Genomic DNA, 17,684 nt, shown 5'->3' with positions numbered 1-17,684 from the left:
CTACCACTGTTTTTTTCAAGTTTCTACTTATCTCTCGGGTGCTATAGTTCCGCCATCCACCTTGTAACCTGCAGCTTCAAGGTATGTTCTGTCTGTGAACCTTCAGAGAAGGCCCAACAACTGAGTAAAAACTCTGACCAAGCCACGAAGGGGTACTTGCAACACAACTCCCTACTCTCAATCATGTTGTGAAAGCTGATCCCTTTACTCAGCTGTTTCTATCACTTCCTTTCTTTCTCCCCAGACTGTTAATCCACCCTACTCCCAACTATATCAATGGCATGAAATGTTGATATTATCATTTGCCTACTTTCTGGAGAGCTCTCAAGGGAGCAACGCAACTGAAGTGGAAAAAGAGGGAAGAGGTCAGAGATGGAGCTCAACTGGTTCCTGGTCTCGGCTTACTGAGACAAGCCCTTGTAAAAGAGATCAAGTCTTTGAATGTTACAGGTCACGTCTGGCACAGACCTGGTACCCCCAAATGTTCGACATTAACTCCCTAAGGCAAGTAAGGGAAAAATCCATAAGTTTCTAAAAATAAAAAGGCCCGCTGGTCACTGAAATTCCAGCAGATGACAGACACTTCTGTTCACCACTACCACCACCCTTGAAGGACAGAAAAGCAAACTTCCTGGAACTGCCAAGCAGAGGAAAGGAAGAAGTGAGGTGAGTAGAGGACAAAAGATTTCTAATCCCCTTTTCAGAGAAAGACATCTACATTTGTCCAAAAAGTATAGTTATCTCCCAAGAACTAAACACAGTTGTACTGCAGTAAAAATATGGATTCCTGTCTTCAAATTATTTACTAGCTTTAGGAATTCAGGCGGTTACTCAACTTTTCTGTTCTGCATTGGTAAAATCGTAGTATATACCCGGTAACATATCTGTGAGGATTAAATGAGGTAAGATCTATAATATGGTGCCCAGTATTTAGCAAGCAGTAAATAAATGTTGGTTCCACTTTCCACCCCTACCCTTTTTTCTCAAGTACAGTTAGCATACCCAAAGTAAAACATTTTATTGGCTACTTATTAAGGGTCTATAGCCATAATTAGTCAAAAATCTAATAAAGATGAGGTGCTGAGGGAGAAGTGAAGGTAAGGATAGAAAAAGTGGGATGCAAGTAAGGCTTTCAAAAGGGCCCACACCAAAGGTTCCCATCATGTCAAAAGAGTGCTAGCAATGACTCTTAGGACTCAAGGATTAATCAGATTATGAAATAGCATGCCTAATAAACGACAATACAGTGACTAACAGTGAAATTTTTTATATCATTCTGGAGAAAGAAAGTGGGAGAAAAGTCACACACATTAATAATCCATGATGCCAAGATTCTGAGGAATAAAAATTTCCCAGCTAGGAGGGATGCCTCCCTCAGTTTTTTATTAATATGAATAAAAAGCACCTGCTCCTTCACCAACAAGTCTTATACTCAGAAATAACTGACCCAAGTCTGGGAGAACAACAAATTCAACTGTGAAGGGCTGAGGCTTCCAAACACATCCACTGTTTCCTATCATGCATCTTCATCTCTGGTGACATGGTCACCCGTGGCAGGGATCCAAAGGGTGAAGGAGCAGCAGATGTCTATGAACACTGTGTGGTGACAGTGGCTCACAGCCTCCAGACTCATAGCTCTGTGTGGTGGCCTTCTGCCTTCAACAACTCACTGGGCTTCATGAAGATGCCTTCCATGGCTTTCCAGTAGTTGTTCTGGCTTGGCTGGGCCATGCCATGCACCTCTTTTTGCCCACTGATGGGTCGACCATATTGTTCTCCTGTGACAGACAGCAGAACCTCAGTGGAAGAATGCTTGAACCGCACCTCACCATCCCTCACCCAGTAGGGCCCGTTACAGAGCACCGTCCAGTCATCCAGATAATCGCCTTCACCGTCCTCACCAAAAGCACTCACTTCCTGGAAGACACAGATAGGTAGCGACATTAGTATAGCTGACATGTAGGCTTGAAAAGGGGAGGGAGGCAATGGGAATAAAACTAAGACTCTCCAAAAGTGATAAATAAGAGGCTTGCCAGTGTTGTTTAAAAATAAATAAAATAAAATAAAACTGTGGAAAAAAGATAAAAAGACACCAAGGACCTGAAATCACTTGCCATAAGATTATGGTCCAAACGTTTACTTTGCAAATATTCCTCTATGTGCCTTATATTTTCTATTATAGTCTTCAAATACTTTACCTCTTGTTATTTGACTTTAAATATTCCTGCCTCGGGCCTCCCTGGTGGCGCAAGTGGTTGAGAGTCCGCCTGCCGATGCAGGGGATACGGGTTCGTGCCCCGGTCTGGGAGGATCCCATATGCCGCGGAGCGGCTGGGCCCGAGAGCCATGGCCGCTGGGCCTGCGCGTCCGGAGCCTGTGCTCCGCAACGGGAGAGGCCGCAACAGTGAGAGGCCCGCATACCGCAAAAAAAAAAAAAAAATATTCCTGCCTCATTCCCTGAACTAGACATTAAGTGACGTGGTGAGAAACACAAGTTGGAAAGGGGATGGGCTCTGGAAACAGGCAAACCCTGAATGTCAGCTTTGTCCCTTCCTGTGTAACTCCTTTGGGCTTTCATTTTCTCCTCTATGAAATGATGACAATAATGCCTTACAAAATAATTGTGAGAATAAGAATTAAATAAAATAATAAATATTAATTGAGCAGAGTACAGCAGATTCTATCTTCCACTCGTATTCTAATCCCATTCTCCATAAGGCCAAAAATTCAAAGTTTCCGTCACAATTTTTAAAGTGATTATTTCAGACATACATAATTTTTTTTAATCAAAGTATAATCGACCTACAACACTATGTTAATTCCAGGTGCACAACACAGTGACTCAATATTTCTATACATTACAAAATGACCACTACCAGACACATATGATTTAAATATATACTAAGAGCTATAAAATTTTAGATGATAAAAATCAGTCGTTTGGAAATAAAGTCTGTAAGACTAAAGGCAAAAGAAACTGCACATAATTAACAATTCTACTCCTATACTTGTATAGTGGAACTGAACACGTAAGTAAATGGATGACAGTGCTAGCAGCCGGGTGTCTCACTGTTAGAGTGGGAATTTACAAATAAGCAAAGGGAGGAGGCTAAAATGGTCTACGTGGCAATGGATTAGAATTGGAGGCATCAGTAAGAACTCATGTTTAACTTAATATAGATATAGATGGTTATATATGTGAACACTTACAATAAATATGAGTATATACACGTACATACACATATTTCTTTGCCCTGTCAGGTGAGAGGGCCTAAAAGAAACAAAACCCCCTAGCAACAAGCTCATGAAAGGCCTAGATCTTGGTTTAAGAATACCCTTTTCCAATAAAAGGAAGCAGGACTCCATAGGGAAATAGCTGATTCTAGGACTGGGGCAAGAAATATACAAGACGAGCCTGGAATATCTTTTACTGCCAGAAAGTAAGGAAGTGTTAAAACATAGCCACACACATACACAATGATGGGAGCAGGTCAAATGGACACAGGAGACAACTGAAAGAGCTCCCAACAGCCAAAGTTGGAAAAATGTGAGCAACATAATGAAGACAGTGGTATCGGATTATAACTCAAAGTATAAAATAAATATCCAGGAGTCCGTACCAATGAAAATAAATGACTGACTAAATAGAGAAAAGACAAATCTTCCATGCAGAAGAATTCCAAATAAATTATGTAACTATTCTACCCTAAAGGAAGAGGAGCATAACTCCCAACTCAAGTATGAGCTGTGCACAGTGACTTCCTTCCAAAGAGTACAGTATGCAAAGGGAAAAAATGAAAAGAATAACTTTACAAGAGAAACCTGAAAAACACTACTTCAGCCAGGTAATCAATATCAACAATCGTAAGATACTATGTACCCTAGATAGATGGGATGAAAATGGCACTTTACCTCTGTGGTCTTCCTCCCCAAAACCTTTATAAATCCAGTCTAATCATAAGAAAAAGATCAGACAAATTCCAACAGAGGAGCACCCTATAATATACCTGACTAGCACTCCTCAAAACTATCAAGGTCAGGACTTCCCTGGTGGCACACTGGTTAGGAATCCGCCTGCCAGTGCAGGGGACATGGGTTCAAGCCCCGGTCCAGGAAGATCCAACGTGCCGCGGAGCAACTAAGCTGTGCACAATTACTAAGCCTGCGCTCTAGAGCCCACGAGCCACAACTACTGAGCCTGCGTGCCACAACTACTAAAGCCTATGCACCTAGAGCCCGTGCTCCGCAACAAGAGAAGCCACCGCAATGAGCAGCCTGCGCACCGCAACGAAGAATAGCCCCCACTCACCGCAACTAGAGAAAGCATGCGTGCAGCAACGAAGACCCAACGCAGCCAAAAACGAATAAACAGATAAATTTATAAAAAATAAACTATCAGGCTTCCCTGGTGGCGCAGTGGTTGAGAGTCCACCTGCCGATGCAGGGGAGAGGGGACACGGGTTCGTGCCCCGGTCCGGGAAGATCCCACATGCCACGGAACGGCTAGGCCCGTGAGCCACGGCCGCTGAGCCTGCGCGTCCGGAGCCTGTGCTCCGCAACGGGAGAGGCCACAACAGTGAGAGGCCCGCGTACGGCAAAATAAATAAATAAATAAACAAACTATCAAGGTCAACAAAAACAAGGAGAATCTGAGAAACTGTCACAGCCAAGAGGAGTCTAAGGAGACAACTAAATGTAACGTGGATGGGATCCTGGAACAGAAAAAAGACAGTAGGTAAGAACTAAGGAAATCAGAATGAACTATAGACTTTAGTTGATAACGTATCAGTATTGCTTTATTTACTGTAGCAAATTTACCATACTAATGTTAAGACGTTAATAGGGGAAAATATGTACAGAGGGGGAGTGGGAGGGAAGCAGTCATTAAGGGATCCACATCCTTCAGAAGTTCAAGGCTTAAAAAAAATGGCACAATACCTAATTCATTTTCCTAAAGTGGTTAGTTGGCATCATTAAAAAATAATAATTTTTATCGCAAGTTTGGAAAACACTGGGTTTATTGCAAGATTTATCAAGATAACTTATGATACACTAACATATACCTATTCTCTCTTTCCTCACTTCTTGATCTGATCTAAATGTAGAGTCTCCATTTTGACCAGAAACAACTTCCTTCACACTTATGAGACAGAGGCAATTCTTCAGGTCTGCACAAAAGAGAAGATCTATACCTGGAACAGAAAGGGCTAAGAACCAAGATATCAAACAACTCAACTGAGTAATGAGCAGCAATGACCCACAGGATGCCACCTCACCTGGTTTCCAGAAAGAGGTGAGGTGAAGTGGTGACTATGGAGGTTTCGGCCAGTGTTGACATGTGTCAGCCGGATGGGCTGACCACATCTGATGGGGGTTCCCCTCTCACACACTGTGGCCGTCTTCCCCCGTATCCTCCAGTAACTATTGCTGTCATCCACAGAGGTTACACCTGTCACTGACTGCTGCCCACTACCTGCAGTCAAAAAAAAAAAGAAAAAGAAAAAGAAAAGAGGGTGAGCTCAACCTGACCCCTCTCTTTCCTATGGCTAATAATGTGCCCTGTGTCATAAAATAGGTTTGGGGGGCTGGGAAGGAAACCCCATGCTTCATATTTTTTTCTTCTATGACATTAAAATATATATGAAAAACACTATATGTATTAATATAGTATTAGTTATTATATGACAAACTATGTTTAAGAGTGTACCATATCAGGGCTTCCCTGGTAGCACAGTGGTTAAGAATCCAATCCGCTTGTCAATGCAGGGGACACGGGTTTGAACCCTGGTCTGGTAAGATCCCACATGCCGTGGAGCAACTAAGCCCATGCACCACAGCTACTGAGCCTGCGCTCTAGAGTCCGCGAGCCACAACTACTGAGCCTGCATGCCACAACTACTGAAGCCTGTGCACCTAGAGCCCGTGCTCCGCAACAAGAGAAGTCACTGCAATGAGAAACCCACACACTGCAACGAACAGTAGCCCCCACTCACCGCAACTAGAGAAAGCCCGCGCACAGCAACGAAGACCCAATGCAGCCAAAAATAAATAAATTAATTAAAAATAAAATAAAATGAGACCGGTTTTTGCTGTCAACTTCAATCCAACAAGCCATTACAGCTCTCCAATTCCTGTAAGTGATATATCCAACATATTACAAAAGTTTTTTTTTTTTTAATTTACAATTTCAACTTTTTTTTTTTTTTGGCTGCATTGGGTCTTTGTTGCTGTGCACGGGCTTTCTCTAGTTGTGGCGAGCTGGGGCTACTCTTCGTTGCAGCACGCAGGCTTCTCACTGTGGTGGCTTCTCTTGTTATGGAGCACAAGCTCTAGGCGTGTGGGCTTCAGTAGTTGTGACACGTGGGCTCAGAAGTAGTGGCTCACGGGCTCTAGAGCGCAGGCTCAGCAGTTGTGGCGCATGGCCTTAGTTGCTCCGCGGCATGTGGGATCTTCCCGGACCAGGGCTCGAACCCGTGTCCCCTGCATTGGCAGGCGGATTCTTAACCACTGCGCCACCAGGGAAGCCCACCGCTAGAATTATTAAGACGTCCCGACAATGACAATTCAGTTCATCTCCTAGTCTACCTGGCCAGACAGGTTTTGGGTATCATAAACCACAGACCAGTCTCCATCTAAGAGAACTCCTTCCTCTCTTAGCTAATAGCATCATCAGTTATCTAAGACAGAAATCTAGCAGTCATTTTAGATGTCTCTCACATCTCACGACCTTAACTTTTTTCCTCTCCTTTCTGTTTTCGTTTTCTTGTCACTTGCTCACTGGCTCATTACTGTATTTCCTGTATCTAGAACAATATTAGACACACAGTAGATTCCTTAAATCTATACTGAATGAATGAATCTACAAATAATTGCTGAATTATAAATGAACCCACAAGCTAAGCATTTTAGTTTCATACGTTAAAAAGCCCTCTCAACAGTTTCCTCTCCAATTCCAGTGAGTGCTTCAGTTCTCCTTTACAAAAAGGATAAGGTCTGAGTGAAAAGAGGCCAAAGGAAAAGAGTTGAAGAGCAAGTGTAAGATGGAAAAGAGCTAGAACAGAGAATTATAATCAAAGAATGAGGTCTTGGAAGACTTCAGAAATAACAGCACTTACTGTAATTTTCTACATGTCTGTCTCTCCTGCACTGAGTAGTACCAGCCTGCAGTAACTGAAAGCAGACTTTAAGCCTGGACAGATGTAGATCGAACCCCATACTGTCATTCACTAGCTGCCAAGGCTTTGAGTATGCGATTTATTTGAGTCTGTTTCCTCGCCTGTAAAATGAGGATAATAATAGTCTATGCGTCGTAGGAATGTTGTGAGTCTTAAAAAGCAAATATGTAATGTGCCTGGCACGAAGCTCACCACATAAAAACTAAGATTACGATTAAGATGCTTAAGGACCACTCAACTCTCGGACTCTCCGCCTCCAGACCTCAGGAACCTCCCTCGCGCTCCCCTAACCTTCCCAGACCACACCCCTAAGAGTTTCTCTAGGCCCCGCCCCCTCCGGAGCCTACCAGGCCTTCCCAGCCCACCCGAACCCGGGTCGCCGTACCTGACCCGTAGCGCACGTCGTGTGAGTGCAGTCGCACGTTGTGGCGCGTATTGAGCAGCTTCACCACAGAACCGCATGTAACGACAGCCAGATTGGACGATCCCACAGCACTCCACAAACCCCCGAACAACAGCAGCGACGACACCGCAGCCATCCTGTCTGTAGCGCGGAGACCCTAATCTTCGAAGAAAACTCGGCCCCTCCCCGGAACCGGAAGCCGCGGGTGGAACCACAGAGAGGACGAAAAGAAGCTCTAGTCTGGTCTTTATGGTTCCTTTGGCTAGAGCGGCCTGAGGAACAGGCTAGGTCTGGTTGCTTCCGACCTCCTCATTCAGCTTATTCTGTTACGGGGGCCCTATGACAGTTGCCTTCTTTTTTTTTTTTTTTTTTTTTTTTTTTTTTTTTTGCGGTATGCGGGCCTCTCACTGTTGTGGCCTCTCCCGTTGCGGAGCACAGGCTCCGGATGCACAGGCCCAGCGGCCATGGCTCACGGGCCCAGCCGCTCCGCGGCATATGGGATCCTCCCAGACCGGGGCACGAACCCGTATCCCCTGCATCGGCAGGCGGACTCTCAACCAGACAGTTGCCTTCTTAAACTGCTTCGGCCAGCCCAGCCCAGCTACCCCCATGCCTCCCTCCCCACCCCACCCCCGCCTCCGCCCCCGCCCCCGGCGAAGCCCGGAGACCCGGTTGGGAGAAGAGAGCAAGAACTGGTCCGCCCACTCCCAGTGACAGGGGGCCGGAAGTGACGTAGTACGTTGACGCAGCAGCAGCGGCGGCGGCGGCGGCGGCGGCGGCGGCGGAGGGACCGTGCGGTGGGTCCGTACTATCCTTTCCCAGTCTCGGTTCGAGGACTCCATTTTCCTCGGTGGGGGCTTAGCGCACCGGAGAAGCGGCGGGCCTCAGGCAGGTAAAGTTTGGACTGGAAAGCGTGTTCCTCGAATGGGTCAGGTGGGGAGCCAGGCTCCTAGGGCCTGGTCCCGTAAGGGACGAGGCACTGGGGAGCGGTATGCGGGAAGAAGGGGGCCTCCGGCCTGCCCTGCTCTATGAGAGAGAAGGAGGAAGAAAGCGGGGTAGTTGCCCAGAGTCTCAAGGCTTTTCCCAACCTCTGCCACCCAGAACCCATGAGTTGGGTGGCCTGTTGTGTCAGCAGGCTTCCTGGGATGCCGTTCTTCTCTCGCATCTTCTGAAAACTGGGCCGCGCGATAGCGTTTGGAATGGAAGGGACCTGGGGCTTCCGAGTCAGAATCAGGTGACCGAATTGTTGTCCTGGGGATGTGAAACCTACGGAGTTCCAGCAACTCGGCCAGCAGGCTAGAGGGCGATGCCAAATTCCGTCTTTTTCCATATTGTTGAATAATATAATTGGAACTTTTTGTAGATGGCTACATTCATCAAACGCTTACCAGACGCATCAGAATGGGCTATTAAGACAAAAACTTTATTTTCTTCCAGTTTCTGCCTTTCTCTCCAGGGACTCCCTTGAACCAGCTGGAGCGGTTCATTTCCCGTGTTTGTTACAAGTACTGATACTTATTTTTCTGTTAGAGGAGGCCTCAGCTCTCTTAAAATACTTCACTGTAATATCAGAAGTAGCAAGGGAGTATTAAGTTATACTGCTGTTATTAATGAACATGGAGAGTGTAATTGATTTCTTGGGACAAAAAAAGCTTAGTTCGACCTTTTTTAGTTTAACTGTTTATATGAAAGTTACTGATTTTTAAGTCTTATGTATTGATTACAAAAGTATGATTGCTCCCCCATCAACTGTGAATTTAGAGCCCTTTTGCATGACTCGTGTTCCTCCAGCCAGTACAAGTCTGAAACATCTGAAAGCTTATTTAGTTGCTTTGGGTGGCTACTAGATCAGATTAGCATGGTATTGCTACCCCCGAAGAAATTTACATCTCATCCTGGGATTAATCACATCAGGAAGTGGTGCAGTCACATCTTACAGTTGAATTTCCTTCAGAGTTTAATCCTGGGTTTTCGGCATGCTTCCTTCAGATGACCCAGTCCTGTGGCTTTAATAACCATCTGAAAGTTGGCAACTCCCGAGTTTAAGTCTCTAGTCCAGGCTTCTCTCCTCTATGTTTAAGAATCACACAAAATGCCTATTTAACAGCTCCATTTGGATGTCTCTTAGACATCCCAAACCTGACATAAGAAAAAGAAAATTTTGGTTTTTCCCATCATCCCAAACCTGGTCTTCCCTACATTACTAAGTGGTACTCTCATCCACATGCTTACCAAAGCCAGACCTCTGAAAATCATCTTGGATTCTTTTTTACTATCCACCTCCCCCACCCCCCACCCCGCCAAGTCTTTCACCTCCAAAATATATTTCAAATCTCTCTTCTATTCTCCATCTCCACTGCTGCTACCCTGTTCCAAGCCACCAGCATCTTTTGCCCAAGCTACCACAATAGTATCTTCAGTTTTCTCTGCTTCCACCCAGAACCCCTCCCAGTCCTTTTTCCACATTAGCAGGATCAGGTCAGGTCAGATCACGTCATTTCCTTTTCCAGTGGCTTTCCGTGGCCTTCGCAGCCTGACTTGAGCAGGCCCCTTCTCCCTCTCTCATTCTGCTGCCTTTACCATTCTTTGGTCACACTGGCCATAGGACATTGCCTACCATATGCCAAGTTCTTGCCCACCTTTTCAGCCAGGAACCTCCTCCCCTGGCTCTGGATACCACAGCCTGCCCATTCTTGACCTCTTGGCCTAAACTAACCCTCTCAAAGGTGAGGGTGTTTACTTCCTTCCTAGCACTTACAGCAAGCTTTATTTTATTTGTTTGTGGTTTGTCTCCTGGCAAACTACAGAATACAGGTATCCTAGGGGCAGGGAGTTTGTCTTGTATGTGCCTGGCGTGTAGTAGGCACTCATTAAATAAATATTTATTTAATTAACAAGTAAATTACTGAGTCAATTCTTGGTTTAAAACCCTGTAGGGGCTTCCCACCACCTTTCAGATAGAATCCAAAATCCTTAAGTTGTCCTATCAAGATCCTTGTGGCCTCACCTCTAACTCATCATGAACCCTCTCTCCAGTCAAACTGACCCTCACTGTTCCTGCTATAGCATATTCTGGGCCTTGCGCTGGGAGCACTTTTCTCCAACAACACCACTTCTCGAACCATCTCCAAAGAAGCCAGCTCCTCCACTTAGTTAATTCTGCCTCACTATTTAAGGTCTTTATTTAAAGTCACTTTCTCAAAACCGGGTTAGAATCCTCTATTACAGTCTCCCATGGTACCTTTGCCATCAAGTTTTTTTTCTTTTAACATTTATTTAATAAATTTTATTTTATTTTATTTATTTTATTTTTGGCTGCATTGGGACTTTGTTGCTCTGCGCAGGCTTTTCTCTAGTTGCAGCAAGCATAGGCTTCTCATTGTGGTGGCTCCTCTTGTTGCAGTGCACGGGCTCTAGGCGCGCACGGGCTCAGTGGCTGTGGCTCAGGGGCTCTAGAGCGCAGGCTCAGTAGTTGTGGCGCATGAGCTTAATTGCTCCATGGTATGTGGGATCTTCCTGGACCAGGGTTTGAACCCATGTCCCCTGCATTAGCAGGTGGATTCTTAACCACTGCACCAGGGAAGCCCATGCCATCAATTCTTTAAAGACCTTCTCTACTTCTAGATCAGGGGTTACTAAACTAAGAAATTAGGCCACTCCCATTCATTTACATACTGTCTATGTCTGCTTTTGTACTACAATGGCAGATCAGCCCCTCTGTGCTAGAGCAGGAACTGCCTGCTCCCCTAGTGTGTGTTGCACAAGGCTCGGTAACTGTTGCAGGGAAACTGAATCTGGTTACATATTTTAGTTGTTCCTGCTCCTCGTTTGCCCTTTCCTTGTCCCCCAAGGAAACATGGAAAGAAAAGAAAAAACTAATATTTTTAAATTACTTATTATGTTAACCATTAACAATAGTGCTTTTTATGCCCAGGCATTGAAAAGATTCTTGAAAAGATTCTAAGACTGTTATTTCATATAAATACGGTGTGCATGTTAAAATGGTTATAGGTAGAACTAACATTTTCTGTATTCTAACATCTTGACTTGATGTGATTAGGATTTTTCATAACAGAGTTCTGAATCCCAAACTTAAAAGAACTTGTCTTGAGTGGACTCTGAATACTTTTGTTTATTAAACTCTTAGGTTTTTGTATTCCAAGTTAGGTAGTCATTTGTGAACACCTTTGGAGTAGTCCTAGGCTCTTGCTCATCAAATGCAGAATGTCTTATAGTTTAAACTCCACACCAGACTTCTAGGGCTGTTCTCCAGATCACTAGGCCCTGTCAGACCTCTAAGCCTTTGCTCGTGTTGCCTTTTTCCAGACTATCTTCTTAACTCCTCTCAACTCAGGCATCACCTTTTCTGAGGCATTCTCTGACCTCTGTCTTAATATTGCTTTCATAGTTCTCGTGTATAACTACCATAAAACATTTATTGTGCTCTGTCGTAACTTTATTTATTTATTTATTTATTTATGGCCGTGTTGCTGCACGCAGGCTTTCTCTAGTTGCGGCGAGCGGGGGCTGCTCTTCGTTGTGGTGTGCGGGCTTCTCATTGCGGTGGCTTGTCTTGTTGCAGAGCACGGGCTCTAGGTGTGCGGGCTTCAGTAGTTGCGGCACACGGGCTCAGTAGTTGTGGCTCGCAGGCTCTAGAGCACAGGCTCAGTAGTTGTGGCGCACGGGCTTAGTTGCTCCGTGGCATGTGGGATCTTCCCGGACCAGGGCTCGAACCTGTGTCCCCTGCATTGGCAGGCAGATTCTTAACCACTGCACCACCAGGGAAGCCCCTGTCATAACTTTATTTACAAGTTTTTTGTGAGATGAATATGAACACTAGGGTCAAAAGCATGTTTTACTTATTTTTACATACCCAAGTCCCAGCACAGAGCTTTACCCTAAAAAAACAGAACTGTAAACGTTAATTGAAGCTGCCAGTGGAGGGAATTAACAGACATCTCTTTTTGCTCTGGTCTCCTTTTAATTGCCTCCTACATCATCTTGTTCAAAGGGAGGGACTGTGGAGGGCCTCCCCTGTGGCAATCTGATCCCAGCTCCATTCCTCTTCCAGAGAATGTCATGGTAACCGCCAGCCTGTCCCTTTGAGCCACATCTTGTACTGCAGCTGTGCTTCCGCCTGGAGAAACCTTCTCCTTTCACCACCCCACTCCCCTTCTGGATCTATTTCAGTAGCAAATTTAACTTAGAATCTGAATATGGGGAAAATTCACGAGCATAAGTCCTAAATACAAAATCCAAATGACATCAGACTCAGATATCATATATTAATGATAATCACATACTAATCAATACTGTTTTTGTTCTGGAATAGTTGCTGCTTGCCAACCTCAGCCTGCAGTGCTGCTGCAGCACCCTCTGCACATCTAGCTCCCTCAAGTTGCAGCAAATCAGGATTGCTTCTGGCACAAGGTATTTTAACTAGAAGTCTTGGCAGTGAGTTAGATCGGAGGCATTCCCCAGCTATAGCACAGCATGTACTTCATTGCTAACCTAGGGAATGGGAGGAAAGCTGCATGCAGCACAGAGCACCAGCTGCCCGCAGAACAGAATAAAGCTGTGCTTTCATCAGGTAGGCTGTCTGTTTCTCTCTGCTAAGTAGGCTGTAGGGCATCTGGCCTGGAGGAGCTGGCACTTAGTGTGAAGATGTTGAGGCCTTACAAGACTGAATTTGTGGGTCTGATAGCCTAATTAAAGTAAGCTATCTGTGGGGGCTGCTGTACCCAAATCTATCTTTAATGACTTAGTTCAGGGCTGAAAGAGAGCAGTATTAAAATTAGAGCACTACATTTAATCGGCAGAAGTTTTAGATATTCATTTTTGGCTGTACTCAGGCTGAATGACCTTAAGGATACAGATCTTGCAGGGGAAAGGGCATCAGTCTAACCCAAGGCTTCCTGTATCACCACCCTGTGGGACCTATACAATGGTGTAGTATAGTGGCTCTCAAACTTTTTGATCTCAGGACCCCTTTATACTCTTAAAGATAATTTAAGATTCCAAAGACATTTTGTTAATGTGAGTTACATCTATTGATGTTTGAGATTTATACATATAGATGTTAATCAGATTAGAAATTAAAATTAATTTCTAAAGTAAATTAATAATGACTAAATAAATAGATGAATGTTAATTCATTTTAACATAATAATAAGCCCGTTTGCAATATACAAGTATATCAAATTAACACATTATAGACCTTAACCTTACACAATGTTATATGCCAATTACAGTTGACCCTTGGATAACACAGGGTTGATGTGCTGACCCACCTCTCTTCCCCTCACAATCCGCATTCGGCTATCTCTGCCTCAAAAACAAAGGAATTGATGAATGACTCACCCAAGGGCAGGAAGCTGAAACAATTTGGATAGAATCAAAACTTAAACCCTGATTCTTTTTTTTTTTTTGCGGCATGAGGGCCTCTCACTGTTGTGGCCTCTCCCGTTGCGGAGCACAGGCTCCGGACGTGCAGGCTCAGCGGCCATGGCTCACGGGCCCAGCCGCTCCGTGGCATGTGGGATCTTCCCGGACCGGGGCACGAACCTGTGTCCATCGGCAGGCAGACTCTCAATCACTGCACCACCAGGGAAGCCCAAACCCTGATTCTTTTGATTCCACATATTGTGATCTCTAATCAAACACAAACAGTTTCCCACATTTAATTTAAAGATCTGTAAAATGAAAATACAGATTCTACTATATTTACTGGGTAAAAAATCCGCATATAAGTGGACCCACGGAGTTCAAACCCATGTTGTTCAAGGGTCAATTGTACATGAGTAAAGCTGAGAAAAAAAGTAAGCCCACTACATTTTAGCATAAATAACATGTTTTAGGAAAAACAAATATAATCTTCAAAACAAAAAACATAGTAAGAAGAGTGATGTTGTTTGGGTTTTTTTTTTTGGTTTTGGGGGGTTTTTTGGTTTGTTTTGGGGTTTGGATTTTTGGAGGGAGGATTGTTTTGGTTTTGGGTTTGGGTTTTTTTGTTTTGTTTTGTTTTCGGCAAATCCTTTTAATGTCTGCCTTAATAGAGGAATGCTGGATTTTCCTACCTGCTTCTGCATTCAGTCTGTTGTGATACTACATGTCGTATAACCTCTGGAAAACTCCACTGTACACTCATGAGAGAAAGGAGGGGGTGATCCCTGGACCACACTTTGAGAACTACTGATGTGATAGAAACGGCTGTTTCAGTGGAGTCAGACAGACCTTAACTCAGATCTCACCTCTTGCAGTTGACAGTTATGTCGCCTTGAACAAGTGACTTCATCTCTGAGTCTATTTCCTCCTTTGCTGAATGGAGAGAGAAGTGTGCTGTAACTCCTAGGACAATGTAGGGGTTAATAGGTTATTTATTAAGTGTCTGGAACTTGGTAGGTATGCAAAAAATATTCCTCAGGGCACTTTTTTTTTTGCGATACGCGGGCCTCTCACTGTTGTGGCCTCTCCCGTTGCGGAGCACAGGCTCCGAACGCGCAGGCCCAGCGGCCACGGCTCATGGGCCTAGCCGCTCTGCAGGATGTGGGATCTTCCCAGACCAGGGCACGAACCCGTGTCCCTGCATCGGCAGGCGGACTCTCAACCACTGCGCCACCAGGGAAGCCCAGGGCACATTTTTTTTAATTGCATAAAGTACCCAGGAAAGGCCTATATTAGTTTTGGTTGGGTTTTGTGGGTTTGTTCATTTTCCAATTCTCTTCCTGTGCCTGCTCTACATATATGTCAAAATACATAAAATTATTTTAAGGTCCTTATTTGGCCCTCTACTAGACATCAGCTCCTTGAGAACATACAGTTTCTCTTCAAATCCCCAGCTCCTAGCAGAGTGTTTGTACTTGGTAGGCATTCAGTACAGTTTGAAAAGAATGGCATCTGAAACCTCAGCCTAAAATTGAACATAAGACCATATCATTGACCCTCCCTTTCCACCAGAACTTAGTATCTTCAGTTTTATTTCCTTGAGCTCAGTTAATCTTAACTGGTTATGGTATCAGTTGGTATCAGTAAGGGTAATTTTCAGGAGAATTAGAGCCACAGAACTTAAGCCTCCTTCTAGAGCTTAGACCACTTGAGGTAGCCATTAGCCACCCTCCTCTCTCTCCAGTTCCACTGCCTTCTTTAACTGGGAAGACATGAAACAATAAGTAATCTATTTAACAGATACTTAGCAGTTTCTATTTTGTATAGAGCACCTAGTGGGAAACAGCTTATCTGGTACAGAATAAAGTACCATGTAATGCTTCTTACATTGCCGTTTATGTTTTCATGGTTTTTATTAGCCCTTCAATTGGATGTTGTCTTTGACTTCCAGAAGCTTATAGTCTAAGTGGAGAAAATGGACATATGCAGTGGACCGTAATTCAGGACAGGGTGAGGAGTGGTGCTGAGTTGATCAGCAGCCAGCTTCAGGATTCCAGAATGGAATCTTGATGCTATGATTTGTGTGATCAGAGCTCTGTTTTTTTTGTTTTGTTTTTTGTATTTTTGGCTGCGTGGGGTCTTTGTTGCTGCGTGCAGGCTTTCTCTAGTTGCGGTGAGCGGGGGCTACTTTTCGTTGCGGTGCACCGGCTTCTCATTGCAGTGGCTTCTCTTGTTGTGGAGCACGGGCTCTAGGCGTGCGGGCTTCAGTAGTTGTGGCACATGGGCTCAGTAGTTGTGGCTCGCGGGCTCTAGAGCGCAGGCTCGGTAGCTGTGGCGCACGGGCTTAGTTGGTCTGCGGCATGTGGGATCTTCCCGGACCAGGGCTCGAACCTGTGTCCCCTGCATTGGCAGGCAGATTCTTAACCACTGTGCCACCAGGGAAGTCCCAGTGCTGTGTTTTAAAGCCCAGGAAACTCCATGTCATGGTTCTGTGGTTCTCCACTGCCATTTCCAGACTTTGGATGCATCTGACAGCGGGAAGGTAGAAGACAAAGTTGGGATTGGTTGGTACAAAGTTACAGAATGCTAAGGAAAATTATGCCCAGGATTCAAATTTAAACTCAGTTAGCATTTTTTGAAATAGTAGACTAGGTTCTTTCTCCTATGTCATGTGATATTCTTAACTACCCTGCGAGGTAGGTAGTGCTGTTGCCATTTTCCAGATGAAGAAATTGATATTCAGGCACGTTCAGTAATATGCTTAAGTTTATATACCTAGTAGATGGTGGGGCCAGGATTTTATCTCTACTCTTAGGCCCAGCAGTTTTTGTATTTAACTATGTTGCATTTAATTTGTAGGCCATGAAAGTCTCTTTCAAAGTGTTTCTTGTATTTTTGGTTTTTTGGTTATTGTTTTGCTGGGGAGGTAAATGGTCACAATAGAGTTGTGGTTCTGATGTTTCTGAAGAGGCCCCTTCTCTACCCAAATGCTCCCAACCACTACTCACACAAGGGGGCTCAACTTCATGAAACGTTGTTTAATCTGTCGAAAAGGATTTTCCTTTTGATAGTGAATATGAAAGTTCCTGTCATTAAGTTGGCATTTAATTATTGTTTCCCAAACTTATGAGTGAGTCATATAATCTCACTACACCATATCCCTACCTATATAATTATTCCTACACTAATTTCTTCGTCTGCCTATTCCTGTCCCCAGATGGTAAGTGTGATAAAACTCTTTGGACGAGCAAGGTGGTATATACAGAGCAGTCCAGTATAATTGCTTTTTATAAGGTACACATGAGAGGGGCAGTTGTGAGAGGAATGGATAATGAAAGAGATGGAGCCATCTGATTCTTACTCTCTCCTCCCAGGTAGAAATGACTGGGCAGATCAGTGGCACCTAGCTGAATGCTTTTTGTGGAAATGTTTAAAGGTTCTCTGTCTCATTTTTTATCCCCAACTCCTTTCCTTCCCTAGTCGTCCTCAGGCAGGCCGTGAGAAGCTGCAGCAATGTCTGATTTTGTGGAAAGCGAGGCCGAGGAGTCAGAGGAAGAGTACAATGATGAAGGCGAGGTGGTGCCCCGGGTCACCAAGAAATTTGTAGAAGAGGAGGATGACGGTGAGGAAGCCCCAGCCTCAAGCTTCTCCCCAGTATTGCTAAGCTTTGGATAGTTGGATTCTTGCTGATGAGAGGCTCAGGCTGAGCACAGAAGTTATCA

The 17,684-nt window shown here is 44.6% G+C and overlaps 2 protein-coding genes across 4 annotated transcripts in view; one reads left to right on the top strand and one right to left on the bottom strand.

Annotated features, from left to right (window-relative positions):
* Positions 1-1,251: 1,251 nt before the first annotated feature.
* On the bottom strand, positions 1,252-7,774 carry SDF2 (stromal cell derived factor 2). The gene is made up of 3 exons (XM_060081280.1): positions 7,561-7,774; positions 5,277-5,473; positions 1,252-1,917 (listed from the first exon to the last, which is right to left on the bottom strand). The coding sequence occupies exons 1-3, from the start codon at positions 7,712-7,714 to the stop codon at positions 1,630-1,632; spliced, it is 639 nt and encodes a 212-aa protein (XP_059937263.1). The 5' UTR covers positions 7,715-7,774; the 3' UTR covers positions 1,252-1,629.
* A 556-nt stretch (positions 7,775-8,330) lies between these two features.
* The window catches only part of SUPT6H (SPT6 homolog, histone chaperone and transcription elongation factor), a 32,300-nt gene continuing 22,946 nt past the window's right edge, over positions 8,331-17,684 (top strand). The window contains exons 1-3 of one of the 3 annotated variants that reach the window (XM_060080869.1): positions 8,331-8,470; positions 12,911-13,008; positions 17,443-17,584. In XM_060080869.1, the coding sequence (XP_059936852.1) occupies positions 17,476-17,584 (109 nt within the window). In that variant the 5' untranslated portion in view covers positions 8,331-8,470; positions 12,911-13,008; positions 17,443-17,475. The remainder of the gene's footprint in view (positions 8,471-12,910; positions 13,009-17,442; positions 17,585-17,684) is intronic. The other 2 variants (XM_060080870.1, XM_060080868.1) reach the window with 2 other exon arrangements.

Source organism: Mesoplodon densirostris, chromosome 18, assembly GCF_025265405.1.
Source record: "Mesoplodon densirostris isolate mMesDen1 chromosome 18, mMesDen1 primary haplotype, whole genome shotgun sequence".
NCBI classification, from domain to species: domain Eukaryota; kingdom Metazoa; phylum Chordata; class Mammalia; order Artiodactyla; family Ziphiidae; genus Mesoplodon; species Mesoplodon densirostris.
This window is presented reverse-complemented; position numbering and strand designations above follow the sequence as displayed.